Source organism: Ips typographus, linkage group LG6, assembly GCF_016097725.1.
Source record: "Ips typographus isolate SLU linkage group LG6, UJ_Ityp_2.0, whole genome shotgun sequence".
Classification (NCBI taxonomy): Eukaryota; Metazoa; Arthropoda; class Insecta; order Coleoptera; family Curculionidae; genus Ips; species Ips typographus.
The window spans coordinates 7,313,947-7,330,977 of record NC_138427.1 but is presented as its reverse complement, the minus strand read 5'-3'; the positions used below and the strand labels follow the sequence as shown (position 1 = coordinate 7,330,977).

At 32.9% G+C, this 17,031-nt stretch overlaps 2 protein-coding genes across 4 annotated transcripts; one reads left to right on the top strand and one right to left on the bottom strand.

Annotated features, from left to right (window-relative positions):
• Window positions 1-323: 323 nt before the first annotated feature.
• On the top strand, window positions 324-3,476 carry AANATL7 (Arylalkylamine N-acetyltransferase-like 7). Of its 3 annotated transcripts, none has more exons than XM_081981912.1 (5): window positions 324-434; window positions 628-762; window positions 1,715-1,967; window positions 2,338-2,607; window positions 2,660-3,476. In XM_081981912.1, exons 3-5 carry the CDS (start codon window positions 1,767-1,769, stop codon window positions 2,831-2,833), a joined length of 645 nt encoding a protein of 214 aa, XP_081838038.1. In that variant the 5' UTR covers window positions 324-434; window positions 628-762; window positions 1,715-1,766; the 3' UTR covers window positions 2,834-3,476. The 3 variants fall into 3 exon arrangements, with proteins under 3 accessions (XP_081838038.1, XP_081838039.1, XP_081838037.1); XM_081981913.1 differs by having other exon boundaries at window positions 336-354; XM_081981911.1 differs by lacking the exon at window positions 324-434 and having other exon boundaries at window positions 478-762.
• A 1,958-nt stretch (window positions 3,477-5,434) lies between these two features.
• On the bottom strand, window positions 5,435-6,425 carry LOC145730611 (TLC domain-containing protein 5-like). Its single transcript, XM_081981910.1, has 3 exons — window positions 6,244-6,425; window positions 5,973-6,193; window positions 5,435-5,914 (listed from the first exon to the last, which is right to left on the bottom strand). Exons 1-3 carry the CDS (start codon window positions 6,375-6,377, stop codon window positions 5,526-5,528), a joined length of 744 nt encoding a protein of 247 aa, XP_081838036.1. The 5' UTR covers window positions 6,378-6,425; the 3' UTR covers window positions 5,435-5,525.
• Window positions 6,426-17,031: the final 10,606 nt, after the last annotated feature.

Below are 17,031 nucleotides of genomic sequence, written 5' to 3'. Positions count from 1 at the left end.
ATAGTTTAATATATCAATTATTCATCAATGTATAAATTATTTTTTTTTAAGTTTGAATCCAAGTGTACAAAATGTTGAGTAGAATTATGTTGTTGATGGTTTAAACTTACTCTTATCATACTTACCTTGAAGTATTCAATTATAATAAACTTAAAATATGAACTACCTATTTCTAATGTATAGCCTTTAGTCGTTTTATCTGTATGACTATTTTTATACTCATTATTTCCACAACAGTCCTGTTAGGTTTTATTGCTGGTAATTCCTTCTGTAATAAATGGCTTCCATTATAAGTGTTTCCACAACAACGGGACCATCACAACAAAATGGTTATTATACCCCTCTAACGTTTAGGTAATTCCATTACTGTTATTACCAGAATATGCAAATTATTAATAACAACTGTTTAATTTATGATGCGTAGTATATTTAAGGTAAGAATTTCTGTATTACATCCAGAGAGTAGTGCTGGTAATATGGCATAATAAACGGATCTAGAGCAAGTAATTTTTAATAAATAATTTCATGGCGGCTTTAATAATCTTTCAATTAAAAGCCCATATAATTGTTGTTGAGTTTAGTCATTAAAAGAGCGAGACTCAATTACGTTGAAATTTTCCGGAATAGAGTCCGGTTCTCGGCGACGCAGCGCAGATGGGGCCGTTGCTATAGAAGCAACACGGTGTGATCCAGATATTAGAGATCTGGTCCAGATAGCGTGTCAGTGCGTATCCAGTTAACTTGGCACTCGCCGGCTGCTGGGTAAGTGTCTTCCCACTTTTTGTCTCTTTTTTTTTCAAATTATAGTTCCACTTTATAAATTTAGTGTAAATGTAAACATTCAATTCAAACAAACCACAAGAGAAAAGTGTTAATTTTCTAGAAATAAATGCTTTACGGTATTAATTAAGATCACAATCTATTTAATTGTTACATTAGCTCATACAAAATGATATATTAGACAACATGCAATTAACAATTTTAGTCTGCGTTTTTATAGTTTTTTCACTGAAAAGTGATAACTTCTGCTTACCAGTGGTGTCTTGTTAAAAAAATCGTTTAAGGAGGGATATTTGCTCATTTGGATTCAGAATTTTTACATTTTGGAAAAAGCACATGAAAGGTTGCAATTGGCCTTTACAGTGGTTTTGAAGGATATTAAGATACCATCTAATTTAAGTTCTTTTAAATTAAAATAAAAACAACAACCTACTGTATAAAGTTAGTTCATGAATTAATCACAAAAAAACAATCATACTTTTATATATTTGAAATGACTGGTAAATTGTTTTGGGCATACGCCCTTTATTTTACAAGAACAAGTTCTTGACAATAAAAAGGCGGCAATAAAGTTCCTTTATTGAGATCCATGACTACATATTGTCTGTATTCATCAGAGGAAATCAATGCAAATCAAATTAGCATACAGAAACAATTTTATAAAACACAAAACAGCTCTAATTTGCATCACAAATGTTTAACTTTTGTTAGGGGCCTAAGTTATTATCAAAATATACGACAGATCTTTTTTCTAATCTAAAGTTTCACTTTCAGTAAGGTTATCTTCTCTTCACTTTGTATGCAAGCAATATTTCTAAAAATTAGAATAACTTTCTGATCAATTATAAGTCAAACGTTACTGAATTAAAATATTTTCCTTTAATTGCGTCTGTAACTTCTAATTGTGACTTTTGTTAATAAATCACTTTTTCAGGCTTATTAAATTGTTCTACCCAAAATCCTCTTTTCGGAAAAACAAGCCAAAAATGTTGGACTACGTCATCATTCCACCTTCCCGTTTCGATGCCGTTATTGACCATCTTCGTGTAAACTTTCCCGACGAACCACTGAACGCTTCGGTAGGTCTTTGCTTACACGGAATACCTTGTCCCCTACTGGAACACCACGATCTAAAAACAATGGAAGACGGCCTGTCCCTCATGGTTATCGATAAAGAAAACGATAAGGTAAGTGTCGATTTCCCCTGTTTTGGTTTAATATCTTAAGTCCCTTCGATTTCTGAACTTCAATTTAATCCTATTAAAGCCGGGACAGATTTTCCCATCGGCCTGAGAAATAAAGGCGCCTCGTCGAAAACATGGGAAATATTTTTCTCCGGCTTTCCCAGCCGGAAATTCAATATCGATATTACTGAGAAATTTCATTAAACGCCTTCCAGGCATTCTTCAGTTTGGAATTTCCAAATTATTGGATTCGAATAAATTAGCAGCTTTTCGATTTCTCGTACGTGAATTTGGTTTGAATGGATATACGGGATTTTGTAGATTTTAGTCGAGTAAAAGAATTGCCAGGCTAATGGAATTATCTGTACAATAGATTGCCGGAGTGGCTTTGAACGGAATCTCGATGAAAGGAGAGACGGAGAAAGCCATCGAAGAAATAAAGAACATCGACAATTTGGAATATCGACGTATTTTTGGACTGCTCAACGATGTCAACCACGAACTTGATCTTTTTTCAAAATACAACGTAGACAAGATCTTTGAAATCCGAATCCTGTCGGTAGATTCGTCTTATCGGGGTAAAGGAATTGCCAAGGAGTTATTTGCACAGAGTGAAGCTATTGCAAGGAAAAATGGATTTAAGGTAATTTTTGTGCCTACTTAAAAAAAAAACACTACAGTGTGATAATTTACAGGTGATGAAAACAGACGCTACCAGTTTTTTCACACAAAAAGTGGCCGAAAGTCAAGGATTTTGGGTGGAAAAATCGGTCAACTATCACGACTACAAGGACGAACAGGGTCGTAAAATTTACGACACTCGCCCACCACATTTACATTACAAAGTTATGGCTAAGCTCTTGAACTAAATCTTAGTCATATACTTCCTTACTTACTTTTGTCATTACCATTACCAAACTCAACACAGAACTTTTTCGTTTTCTTACTAAAATAAATAAAACAGTAAAAATACAAACTAAAGGGACCTGTAATAAGTCATTGAATGACCGGTTTAAATCAATTATTATCGTTACATTGTTTCAGGACTTAAACCTGTCAGGAAATTTTGATATACATGTTTTAAATAAAATGTTAATGCTGCCACTGCCATGCAGGATTACACATTTGTTGGATTTTACTCCTTAAACAATGAAAGTTTATTTTAAATTTTATTTAAAAGACTATAGCCAGGTTAGTACACGAACTAGTTACTGGTTGATGTATTAAACTGTTAGTTTGAGCGTGAAGTATATGTATTTTAAAAGCATCAGAAAATATGTGTAGCTGGTAAAAGCTTTTAAAACTTACTAAAAGAGAATTAAATGTAAATGCAGCTAACGGTAAGTGATAAAGCTGCAAAAATTCTTTTCCCCTACCGTAAAATGTTTCTGCTTGCGATGGGGTTTTATCCTGTAATCTAAATGTAAGATTTTGCTATATATTTAATGACGATCATATAGGGTGTACATTTTTTGATATGGACAGACATATAATAAATATTTTTTGAGGAAATTTGTTGTTTATTACTTTTTAGTATTTTGTGCACAGGTATAGTAGATCAGATATAGCAAAACTTAAGTAAGAAATACACAGTAAATCAATCAAGATCTTTCCTGTCTAGCAGGAAATTTCAATGTCAAAAAGTAAGTCCTGACTATCATATTGGTTGATTTAAAAAACAACTTTCACATGGTTGCGATCAACTGTGTTAGATGTGTGTGTTAGATGTCTAAAATTGGGAGAAAACAAGTCATTCTTCAACAAAACAGAAGTACCATTTTGTAGAGTGAAAAACAATTCTTGAGAAAAGAGAAAACTTAAATTAGAAAATATCAATAAACCATTACTTCTTGACATTTTTTTAAGAGAAATTTTGATACATTTTGGTAATTTTAAGTTACTGCAACCCTTCAGCACAGTCCTTGAAGTTTTACATGTTCCACAGACGTTAGTCTATATTCTACTTAAACAGTTTCTTCAAACTATACTTTGTTTAGCTTCAGGTAAGCCATCTCTAGATGGTATTTTGCTTGCTGCTTTGACACAGTATAGTTAGTACCTATTAATATTAATGACATTTGATTGGATTTGGATTTGTCACATTCAAATTCTAACTTAAAAATACCTTAACTAGTTGGAAAATTGTTATGTCATCACCATTTCTATAAATGACGATGATGAGTAATTTTGTAACACTGATCACCTTTTCAATCTCTAAAATTAATTTAAAATGCAGGCATTGAAATTTGGAAAACATGCTTGAATAAGTTTTTCTTAATTTTGGAAAAAAAATTGACTATACACCAACCAACAAATAACAACCAACCAAGTCATTTATTCACATTTTTTGTTATTAAGACAAATAAGTCTGTAAAAAAGAATTATTTATCATATTTAGTTTCATCAAAATGATTGATGATTTCAGTACTTACAACATAGTAAGGAATACGATGGCTTTTACAAAGAAAAAATGTATGTTTTAAGTTAAAATCAAAATATGCATGAAGTATACAATGTTTCATTGGAAATCCCCTCAGTATGTATCTATTTCTAACAGAAGTTCGAATTCTTTTGGTTCAATAATTTAATATTAGTTTATCGTTAATAAAATGTATTTCAAACTGTTGCTGCACATTACATGCATTTCGTTTGTATTGTTAATTAGTAGTAAATGGGGTTCTGAAGCTTTCATTTTGCGTTTTCACAGATATTAACGTTAAAAAGAAAAAAGGTATAACTCAAAACCAATTGATTTTTCTGCAAAGCATTGCGGATGCCGTTAAATCTAAACAGTACTACTAAAACCTTGTAATATTAAATATTTTTATTAACAATCCATGTTTATCTTTTTTGAGAGGAATCAAGAGAACTTTCAGGCATTGACACGTTGGTGAAGGAAACACTGCTTCACACAGCATTATATGGTATTACAGAGAGATTTGTTCCTCAATATTGCTAATAAAATGAAAGACTTTCTAGTTCTTAAAAATAGATCTTGCTCATATTTTCCGCAAGCATTCAAAATGTTGCTATATTGTCTGAAATAGTGGTTGTTGGGTAGTTTTTAAGACATACCAAAAACTGCTTTCCTCAAATTAATCTAAAACCGTAAATCCAGAGAATCTTCTGAGTATAGACGATAATCCTATCTTGGTATGTATTCACAAAACTCGATTACTTAAAGGAAATATAATTAAACCTCAAGATAGATCTCTTCGTGCACGTAAAACTTATACAGTTTGACGGGCCGACAGTTAATTTCTCCAGTAATAACTTAATTACAAATCTAAATAACAGAACCCAGAAGGAGAATATGCGGGAGTTCTCTCTTAGGAAACTGTATACACCGCCCGAATGGCTTTTGACAAAATATCTAGTTACACCAAGTTGCCACACAGTGTTAGGCCGAATTATTCTCTAAACGCTTGGAGCTTAATTAGGAAAAGCATTCTGAATAATTATAATTCATCTTCTCTGGAGCAACTTTATTATTGTTCTCTCTGTGGTTATCAAGAAATGGAAACTCCCGTTTAATATTTAGTATACAGTAACAGGCTATAATTATTCCTCCTTTTCGTTTTGCCCTACGTACTTTTTTAAAACGTATTTCACCATTCCCCAAACGAATATCCATGATATTACGTAAATAGCAAGAGATATTAAAATAAAATCCCAATCGTTTTTCGGCTGATTGAGGATGATGTTAAGGAAGTAGCTTCCGATGATTATTCTGACAGTTATGAAAACCATGAAGAAAGTGATTTCAGTGGACTTGTATAAGGGTGACCATTGTAGTCCTGCCGTTCTGAGAAACCATCTGGCTTGCAGAAAAGGATTAGTTATTTCCATGCTGCCTAGAGAACAGGTCGCTTGAGCCCCTGAGTATCCTTTAAAGATCATTTTAGCTAAAGCTAGGATACAGAGACAATGGTGACAGAACATTGTCTTATCTGTAACAATAATCATTTATATTGTACCTAAACGCTAATAGATTAATGTGACACTAACCTTTTCTGTCATATTTTAACATCCACAAGGTATCATGCACAAAATACCCAAAACTGAAGTTCATGATAAACGACTGCATGTAACTTGTCTTCCATTCTGGATGATCAAACGGCCAATCGAAAAGAAAACATTGGTTAATACCTAAAAAAGCTGTGACGACTCCATGAACAGTGGTTACAACTCTAACACAAAACTCTGGACTTTGGTTTGAAAGAATAAACCTGCAAAAATCCTGATGTTTATTTCTGAAGATTATTAGGTAAAAACTTACCTTAATAAAATGTAGAAAGCACGCCAAAGCAATGCGCTTATGAATAGTGTCACAGGACTCTCATAGTTGATATACCCATTGTCGTAAATAATGTTATAGTTGATTTTTGTAGCAACAGGCCCATTTTTTTGCATGGCTTCAATTCACCAGAATTTTGTTATGACTTTGAATGACTCAGTCATTTCTAATGTGTCAAGTTTTCACTCTAGTTATAAGATGAAAATCTGGGAGCGCATATAAATGAATATACATCCTTTCAAAACAAATTTACGAAAAGGAAAATCTTACATAAAAAGAACGCTATAACCCTGGCGAAGCTTTTTTTCGGTCCGCTTAGCCTGAAAGTCAATTTGGGTTTCGATGTGATATGAATAAAATCGGCCGCCCCCCGAACAGATTTACTTTTCAACTGGAAGGAAAAGAATGATTTAGTTTATGCAAATTTAAATGAATATGTATCGAGTACCCATTTTGTTATCTGAAGGAAGAACAGGGATCAATCTGATTAAATTGGAAAACTTTGCTAAAGTATTTATAAACAGATGGTGGTGATTTAAGCTACATTTTTTGTCGTGTGCATAATCTTTATTTTAGTTTCCAAATGATCTAAAAGTTTGATTTATATGTAAGATGAAAAGATCTTGAATTGATACAGATGATGATGATATGTAAGTCACAAATAGAAAAATCAACAGCTTTGAAAGCAGTCAAGAGAGGTAGAGGCAATAGGAAAAGGAATATGATTGAACGAAAAAGGGATTAAATGTTGAAACATTAGTACCTTATTTTATAGTGGGGTTAATTATAAATAAAGACTCTAGACTCTAGAGTGTAGATTGCCAGGTTGTAGCTTTTTGGCTTTTAGTGTTATTTCATTCATTTTAGTTTCATTTCTTATTATAACTTCGGTTCTGCTGCTTTTTTCCTTCTTGTCCTGTTGAATAAGTAAGCAAAGTGTTAAATGATATCATATTCCTAAAAGCGTTTTAAATAAGTTGCCACAAAGATTCCTCAGATTTTTTTAGGTTTTTTGAAGTTTTGCTTTAATTCTACTTTCTTCTACATTGTAAATTATTCAAGTGTCCACTTAAAGTAAATTTAATTTTTTTCTGAATTTAGTTAAATACGAGACTTAATGGACTCGGTTGTGAATAATTTTCCCTTTCCTTATTACCTTATTAAATTAACTTTTATATACTTACATGTTAAAATCAGGTGAAAAGTGATTTTCTGTGCATTTATAGCTTATTTGGTAGACTTGTCTTCAAAATGTAGAAGCTGCTGGTTCAAATCCAGCTAAATGTGGAAACAAATTTTTAATTAATGTCTAAACTTAGAGCTTTACCTAATAAAGTTTCTTTCATAAAAACCAAAAAAATAAGTACGAAAGGAAGGAAATGACAAACTTGTTGAGCAGACCTTACCATCTAAGGTCATAATAAAGTATTGTGGAGAAGACTGTTTGTCATTTCCTTCCTTTCGTACTCCTGCGACTCCACTGAAAGAATATGGACTACTACTTCTTTCCAAAAAAATAAGTTATTTTTTTGAAGAAAACTGTATTTATTCTCTCTCCATCTATTCGTAAAAAAAGAGGGTCCCAACTGGTAGAAAAACATGGTCAATATATTATTGTAAAACCTATATAAAAATGGCAATAAATCTTCGGTGTAAAAGGCGGAACTGACCGGAATCAAATCAAGCTGATTTATAGGTGCATTTAAAAAGGCTTATTTTATTGGGATAAAAAATTGAATATAAAGGGATCGAAGCGAAGCCGTTCAGCGGAAAATAACCTGTCTCTGTTGCAAATTGACTATTTTCGAACGACAAAGAGATGAAAAATTCACGGGGCAGACTTAAAATCCATTATTCCCCGCCATCTTTCCCGACCCACACCGAAATTAACAGCAGTCAACTTCCAGTTATAAATCTTAAAGCGCAATTCGCAAGTTTATTTAGTCAATTAGAAATTAAGGTCGTGCTAATCAGAGTTAAGCAAAGTTGTTTGCCTTAGTTTATAACAATCAGAAATTCGGCATCTCACAAATGTAATGGGGTTTGTTTCCTTCGTCTTGGAACAAACTTTGACTATGCTGGTTTGAGAACAAACTGCTAATTGCTATTTCGGATTCGTCGACCATTAATTAATCGTCAAAACCTTTGTAATTTGCTAATTGCAATCGGTCGTCGATCCCTAAAAATGCATCGTCGAAAAGACAAATTTAATACCGCTTTTTCTCTCGTTAATATTGAAAATTTGCGGCTCGGAAACCCGTTCACATCATTATTCGTTGTCATTTCCGGAATATTAATTGGGCGTCTACAAACGCATAAATAACAGAGAACGATAATTGCAACTGTCGAAATAAAAACACGTACCGATAGACATCGATTATGTCTCAATTAGAATAGATTTGTGTTGTTGTGCACAACTTATATTAATTACTATTCATGAAAACTTTTGTTATTCAACCATTTAGTTCATTTTGTAAAAAGCATTATTGAGTGTTTTGTTCATTGTAAAGTACCGAGTTTTCTGGAACACTCAGTAGCAAAATAGACAAGAATGTCTTATACTGTTGTTTTCAGTATTTACCGGTATTTCCGATTTGACATGACAGTGATGGAATATTCGGGGGCAATACCACAAGAGCTCAGATTTAGCCGGATAATTTTTGTGCTTGTCTTAGAACACTTTCTTTTTGGTGTTACAGCACGAGACCTGTTGTAACTAAATCACGAGAGCGCAGCTCGAGTGATTTTGCCAAACTGGTCGAGTTTTGTACCATAAAGAAAGTATAAGAAGACAAGCGGAAAAATTATCCTGTTCAAAATCTGAGCTCGAGTGGTATTTGATAAGACAATTCCATGAATATAATCAATAATATAATAAGACTGCGACTGCCTTGTACTGGCAGAAATACATTTTTCTGGTTCTTTTGATTTACTGCAGTAGAACTCTATCCGAAGCGAGCCATAACCAAAACAAAACAAACAAACATCAAAATTGACAGTGCCAGCAAAAATCTCAAGGTGAGACATTGCAACAATAGAAGTGTAGTGAAAATCCGTGGAAACGATGAAATCAACAACAAAATTTATCCGATTTTTTTATCCGCTAGCAAACTCTCTTCCTTCCTTATTAGCCGATAGCAAACCGTGTTTTGATGACGTATATATGGCATTTTTTGTACATGAGTGGAATTGTCGGGGGCAATACCACAAGAGCTCAGATTTAGCCGGATAATTTTTGTGCTTGTCTTAGAACACTTTCTTTTTGGTGTAACTGCACGAGACCTGTTGTAACTAAATCACGAGAGCGCAGCTCGAGTGATTTTACCAAACAGGTCGAGTTTTGTACCATAAAGAAAGTATGAGAAGACAAGCGGAAAAATTATCCTGTTCAAAATCTGAGCTCGAATGGTATTTGATAAGACAATTCCATGAATATAATCAATAGTATAATAAGACTGCGACTGCCTTGCCAGAAATACATTTTTCTGGTTCTTTTGATTTTCTGCAGTAGAACTCTAGCCGAAGCGAGCCATAACCAAAACAATACGAACAAACATCAAAATTGACAGTGCCAGCAAAAATCCCAAGGTGAGACATTGCAACAATAGAAGTGTAGTGAAAATCCGTGGAAACGATGAAATCAACAGCAAAATTTATCCGATTTTTTTATCCGCTAGCAAACTCTCTTCCTTCCTTATTAGCCGATAGCAAACCGTGTTTTGATGACGTATATATGGCATTTTTTGTACATGAGTGGAATTGTCTTGCTTAAACTTAAAAAAAAACTCTAAAACTTCAGTTTATCCGAAACCTGTACAAGTCACCTTTTACTGGTTTATAATGTAATTTCCGGTGTAAGAGTACTAAAAGTCAGTTTTTCTCAGTTCAGTTAAACTTGTAGTTAACTAAAACAGGTTTGTGCAAAACAGGAAAATTGAATTTAATTGACATCTATTTAAATTATTTAAAACTCAAAACCATTCCTCTAAGTGTCAATTTACACAGTCAAACTTCTAGTTAACTCTTACAACTATTTCAAGGATCAGTTCAAGCTGGAGTCTAAACTTAGCCTAGTTTAACTATAGCCTATACAAACGACCCTAACTCAGTTAAATCGTCTTAAAATGTATGTAAAAATCATGTTGGTAAGTTTTAAATGTGCCTGAAACCAACCCGTAAGCTAACGAGATTTATATACACTACTATTAAAATTATTGACATCCATTTTGTTTGTTAAAACTGAAGGAATACATATGAAGGGTGCACGGGAAAAACAAGCTAAGTCAATTTTTGGCCAAATTGAGAAAACAGCTTCACCTGATAGACAATAGCGATGCTATACAGGGTCAAAACTTAGTCAGAAGAAAATCGAGCTACGTCGTCTAATAGAACATATTTTAGGATAGGCGTACACGGGAATGACCTACTTACCTTACAATCTTTTTAGTAACTAATTAGTTTAATAATTTTTTATCAATAAAAAACAAACAAGTTTTCAACTAATTATTTTTTGACATACATTTTAATTTATGAATTACCTTGTTTGCTACTTAAGCTTGATGAATTTAATATTTATAATATAAATCTGGTGAAAAACAGGCTAAGTCAAGACCTATTTTTGTATCTTCTTCAACAAAAACCTTGTAATTATTATATTAAATAAAAAAGCATGCTGCTTTATATATAAAAAAATATTTATGTTTCTAATGCCTATAGGCGACCAGTTAACAACGATTTTAGAGATAAAACTGCTGTACTCAAAAACTTCAAAATTTGACTTAGCTTGTTTTTCCCGTGCACCCTTCATATAATATCTGTTTAAGGGTCAATTTAAATAGGTAATTTAAATTCTAAAATTAACAATGACTTAAAAATCATGTTAATAAAGACGCAAGTTGTAACAAATAATGGAGAGAAAACGAATTGACAATATTTATTGAAACTGCAGGAATCAGTATTCCGTCTGTTGTAGGTCATCTTACACAGTCTAACCTAACCTAACTTGCAGTTAATTTTCCAACTGTGTTAAGGGGCAGTAAATCACGTGCAGTGTTGGAAATATTCTAATTCTGCCAGAAAAGCTTATCAAAAAGTTTCCCAAAGCTCAAAATGGACATTTTTCTAATATCTTCAAACTGACATTGAGCTACAAGTTATTTCTTATCCGGTGTTTTAGATTGCTTGGTTTTGACTAAAAATTGAAAAGAATTGAAAAACCACCTACTTTTAGGGAATTCACAGTTAGGCGAGTAAACCTACTAAAGTTCTGTAACCTGCACAATCACAAAAAGAGAAAAAACTTGTAGAAAAGTTTATTAAAAAATTCTCCAAAGCTCGAAATTGACATTTTTCTGATATGTTCCAACTGATACTGAGCCAGAAGTTATTTCCTGACCAGTGCTTAATTCAGATATTTTAGATTGGAGGTTTTCACTAAAGATTGCAGAAAATTTAAAATCCACCTACTTTTAGGTGATTTACAGTTAGGAGAGTAAACCTACTAACATTCTTTAACCTGCACAATCACAAAAAGAAAAAAACTTGTACAATAAAGCCAGAAACAAAGGAATATGTTTAGTAAGTAATAGTTAAGAGAATTTTTAGTGTAATCACGTTTTTTAGTCTACTACAAGTTCAGTTAACTCTTCCTCTCTTGACAAATGTCCTAATTCATAGTTAAATCCTAAATAATTGCTCAATTGACAATATGGTCCAGTGTAAACTCTACTTCTAACTAAAGAAATTTGCGATTACAACAATTTTGGGTGATTCCAAATTGGTTCTAATTCTCTAATGATGGTGTGAGAATGATATCTAATAATAATCCCTCAAATATATCTTTATAATTTACAGTTAAGCAGTAGAGTAAGTATTTATGAATAATTAAGTAAGAAAATAACTCCTGGTTATCTATATTAAACAACACAACAATTAAGTTGACACTTTATTCTCAAAACTGAATACTTATAAAGTATGAAAAAAAACTTCCCTTCTTGAGTGTCTTAAATGAAATACACAAATTAGTGAGATTTAGTTCAACTTGTCAAAAAATAAAAAAAACCGGTATATTAAAAGGGAAAATTGTCGGTATAAATAACATAAAATCAAACATAATTTACTATTATAAAACAGACAAATTTCCTCAATTTGCTTTAATAGATAAACGAATCAATATCAAAAAACATCGCACAAAACTAACTTTTTTATACAGAAAACAGTTTGAGTAGAAATTGCCTTATATTGATTTATTTACAGAGTCAAAAGTTTCAAGATGGACGTTTGTAAAGGCGAATTCTATACACCACAAGCGTGAACGACGTGTAAAACTTTCTCGATTTAACTATATGGAAGTTGAAGCAAGTAAGCGAGTAAAAAACTGCAACTCTGCAGACGAGTTTTTCTATAGTTTCGAATGTTCAGTTATCTGCTAAACAGAAAAAAGACAGATATATCCAGCGAGAGCAGTAAATCCTGCAAAAGATTCGAGTAGATTTCGAGATGTGCTGTAAACAGATCTACTTTCAAATCCGATTTAGTTTAAATCCCTTTGCTTGACTACAAAACAGATAATGGAATTCCCTATTAAACTTGTGTAATACCGCGTGGAGTTATGGTGTTATTCCAAAACAGTTTTCATCCAGATTTTAAGTTCGCAAAACACCAATTTTCGTGTCTTCCATATTATTAGCCTGGCTGAACTTTTCTAGGAGTAAACATGCGGCGTGGAAAGAAAACTGAAAGAATCCCTAAAAGTTTAGAGAAAATGAAGTTTGAAATCTCACGTAAAAGTTTTCTGCCGCGCAAACGAAAAACGGGACGTGATATCGCGGCAGTAGCTGGCTTCACACGTATCTGTCAGCCTTAATAGTTCCTGAAAGAATAATTTACTCAGTGCCTCCTGCTAATGCAATTTTTGCGCTTTCTTACACAGTTCTGTCGGCGGCGAACGGAAGTGGATCTGGTTTCGTCGTGAACGTGTTAGGGAACCTCTATTCATTTGTGGGGGTAGTTAACCTCTAGAAATTTACTTTTGGTTATGTGGGGTAAAATTGCGTGACTGTTTCTGCAGAAACTCAAAAGTATTATTTTTAGAATACATAATTTGTTAATGTATGATACACGCTTTATAATGTAATGGTAACTTTTTATTGGAGATATGTTCTATATGTTTGTTGAGACGAGTTACTCATTTTTTTCTTTGTTTATTGGGTCTTCTATCTCACACAAAAAAGGTTTGTTGGGAAAATGGAATTTCGCACAAAAAAAAAACTGCCTAAACACCAAGAAATAAATAATTATCTATAAATGCTTTGAAAAAACGAATTTACTTGACTAACATTATGAACAGAGGCATTCATGGGACGTGCTTAATGTGCTATTGTCGCAACTTTAATATTAGCTGTAACAAATTTAGATCATTTAAAATAAGTCGCTAATTACTTATTGAACCATATTTTCAATGCAATTAAGTAAAATGTTGTTTTGTAAATCCGGTTTCAATCAAAGCCAATCAATAATATACATCACAAACTAATAAACATATAAAACAAGACAATAGAAATAAAAAACGTTTGTTGCGTAAATGCAAATCGAAAATCGAATTCAATTTGGAGCATTACACGTCATTTGCAATTGCAAAACGAATCCCATTCATAGTGCCGAGTTGTTTAACGTTAGTGTTCGAAATACAAATGGCGAAAATCCATCGGGCCGTATTAATATTAAACGCTAACTTTGTTTGTCGAAACTCGGACAGAGAATATACCATGTATATACACACACATATAAACCCAATCTATTAAAATTCCTTTGAAATTATTCGGTGCATATTTTGTTGCTGGCGGATGCGATTATGCGGACCGAAAATTTAGTTTAATATTCTAAAATTTGGTTAAAAAAAGCGGGTTTTCAAAAACTGCGTATTCATGACAAAAAACAACGAACCGTTGAATGGCTTTTATTGTCGCCCAACGACCATTAACCTGGAAAGAATACGCCAAAATCAACAGCAACGACATAAATAGCAAAGGAAGCATCTACTTTTCCTGCAGGCACCTGGTTTTTACCCTTTTCTAATTAATTTCCAACCCCCCCACGTCTTGGAACTAAAACAAAAGACGAACGCTACAAAGTAAATACAGCCTGGACGATTCAGAAAGTAATCAAAGTTAGGAAATTGCTCATTGTTGGATTAAGCTCAAATCCAGGCGCTCCTTTAAGTTTAATCCAGAAATAATGGAGGTTTTTAAGGTAAAAGTTTGAGACGTTATGGACGGGGCCGGAGTAACGACGGTGCACGGAATATTTCTTTGAGAAATCGTTCTCGTTACGAACAAAGTTCCAGTTTAGCTAACTAAACCGATAGCCTGCAAACTGTTTTCAATATCCATTTCATTGATCACCGTTTAAAGCAAAACAGTTTACAATTATGTAATTGAATTTGAAATTAACGTAGAAACTTTGGTAAAATTAATTCAAATAACAAATAAATAAAAATACTACTGGTTGGCTGGCCAAGCAGGATGTCATTAGGAGACATATTGTGTACGTAGATGCACATTCACCCTATAAAGGACATCAGTAAATTGTGCTATGTCACCATTTCGATGGAGTGTCAAAGAAAACTAATGAACTTAGAACCCTTCTGCTACAGAATTAATTTAATAGGAAATTATACTGTTACCCTTTTTCTATAAAAGCTTGCTAATTATCAGACAGTAATTGCTACTAGAAGGATACTATTTGTAGTAAAATTAGTGTACTTTCTGTGACTTCTGACTCTTGCGTCACATCCTTTATCTCATTTTTTTCTTAAAAAAAGTAAGATAGAAACATGTAAACCGTTTTGCTCTATCTTCAACCGTTCCTTGGAAAGGGTGAAAATTCCAATGTTTAATAGTCAATATCTCGAAAATGAGAGATATGCAGTTGCAGTAAAAAATATGTTTTTTTATTATTTCGTGTAGTTGATTGTGAAGTTGTGAGTAAAGAATCAAAGGAAGTTGAAGTTTCATTCTTGATTCAGATATGTATAAGAGCAGAGTGTTTTATACACAATTAAGTTCAGACAAAATAAGTTGGTTAGAACATTATTTATCTTGGAAAGTACAACAAACAGCAAACTGTTCAATCAAAGAAAAACTGTAAATCCTTGAAGCTAAACTGGTAAATGCACTTTATTTATTACCAAAACCATTATTTTTCGGATAGAAAACACACATCATCAGAACAATATTAATGTACAACGTAGATATTATAGTTAATACATACTAAATTCTAGCATCTGATAACCCAATAAAATAAAAAAGCAAATTTAGGCAAGTAACCTCAAGTCTTCACTTTAAAGCGTAATAATGTAGCTAATTCTCAAAAAACTCAATTTCTATAACACAAATGCAAACTGTCACCCCTATTTCGGATATATCTTGAAATTTTTGACAAGCATCTTTTAGGCTTAAGCGGTGGTGTTTCTGGTAAATATGATAACCAATTTTTGATTAGTAAAACTTAAAAAATTGTATAGACAACATTGCAAAATTTATATTTTAAGCTTCTATATAGAATAAGGTAGCTTGAAACCTGCAGAAACCAAATAAAAATAAAACACAACAAACTGAAATCGGTTTAGGCGATTTGGTCAATATCAATTTTGCAGACTTCGGTATTTCCACGCGTATGTGGAAACATTTTATTACGTCCCCGTATAAAATCAGATTAAGGGCTCGTATATACGCTCGCTTGTCATCATAAGCTCGTTGCCTTAAAGTCTTTTTATTCCCTCGTACGTTCTTTCCGATAATAGTGTCTCTGGCTTTATTGCCCGGGATGTTCTTTTAGATCTAATAATGTCGAAAAATTTCAACCTAATTTCGATTTGGTCGGCGGAAGGATGTTGTTTTTTCTCTTGGATTAGATCACTGTTGAACCAATTGAAAATTACTATTAAATTCGAGATAGTTAATTCCTTACTTTTTTTTAAACAGTCCAGTATTACATACCTCTTTGCAATAGAGTAGAAACTAACTGTTGCAACTTAGAATGTCATTTTACTTTATAATGCTTTTGCTAATCTGTCAACACGAAGTTCCGTTTTCTCATACATTAATTTGCTTTAGTGGAAACGCAGAAACGTATTAATTACCATGTGATAAATGGGGAAATTTAATTAGAAACGTTTGAATTCCTGATGTGTATATTAAAATATCCTCGTACTTCGGTGAATATAATGTATTAATTAAAAAACATTAGCCTAATTTAGTATCGCAGACACGCAACCCGTTTTATTGTGGTAGAAAATGAATAAAAAACGATAAATAAAGAAGACGTTGACAAATCATGTAAACCATCCGAATGTGCGACGTTGCGTGCCAGAAGCCCTATCACGGAATTTACTATCGCCGTGGCATATTGTACAACCCTACGTGATGCATGGCCCTGATTGTTTCCAAGTGGCCGCGAGACGACTTTTTACCCCTTTTTAATCGAGAGGAATTTGCCCTGGATAACTGCACCCTGTGATAACGTCAGCGGTATAAGAGTTATGGCCGTAGCGTTTCATTCTGCTAAGCTTCACTCTTTTGTTCAAAAGTTCTTTTTTTATTTACACGAAAAAAATTTTAACTCTACTAAAATAAGCTCGACCAGTGGCGGATCTATAGAGCTATAGCTTCAATACACAGAAAAAAATTAAAGAGGAGAAAGCCAGAACACCTTGTACATACTGTATTACTAATAACTCTTTCATATTCACGAAAATCACATTTTCTAAGA

What these genes read in the sequence shown, in the direction of transcription:
- AANATL7 (XM_081981912.1), top strand. Translation starts at nt 1,767, where the DNA reads ATGTTGGACTACGTCATCATTCCACCTTCCCGTTTCGATGCCGTTATT. An exon ending in TCGATAAAGAAAACGATAAG is followed by an intron (nt 1,968 to 2,337) that starts GTAAGTGTCGAT and finishes TCTGTACAATAG; the next exon opens with ATTGCCGGAGTGGCTTTGAA. An exon ending in CAAGGAAAAATGGATTTAAG is followed by an intron (nt 2,608 to 2,659) that starts GTAATTTTTGTG and finishes GATAATTTACAG; the next exon opens with GTGATGAAAACAGACGCTAC.
- LOC145730611 (XM_081981910.1), bottom strand. Translation starts at nt 6,377, where the DNA reads ATGCAAAAAAATGGGCCTGTTGCTACAAAAATCAACTATAACATTATT. An exon ending in GCTTTCTACATTTTATTAAG is followed by an intron (nt 6,194 to 6,243) that starts GTAAGTTTTTAC and finishes GGATTTTTGCAG; the next exon opens with GTTTATTCTTTCAAACCAAA. An exon ending in GTTAAAATATGACAGAAAAG is followed by an intron (nt 5,915 to 5,972) that starts GTTAGTGTCACA and finishes TTATTGTTACAG; the next exon opens with ATAAGACAATGTTCTGTCAC.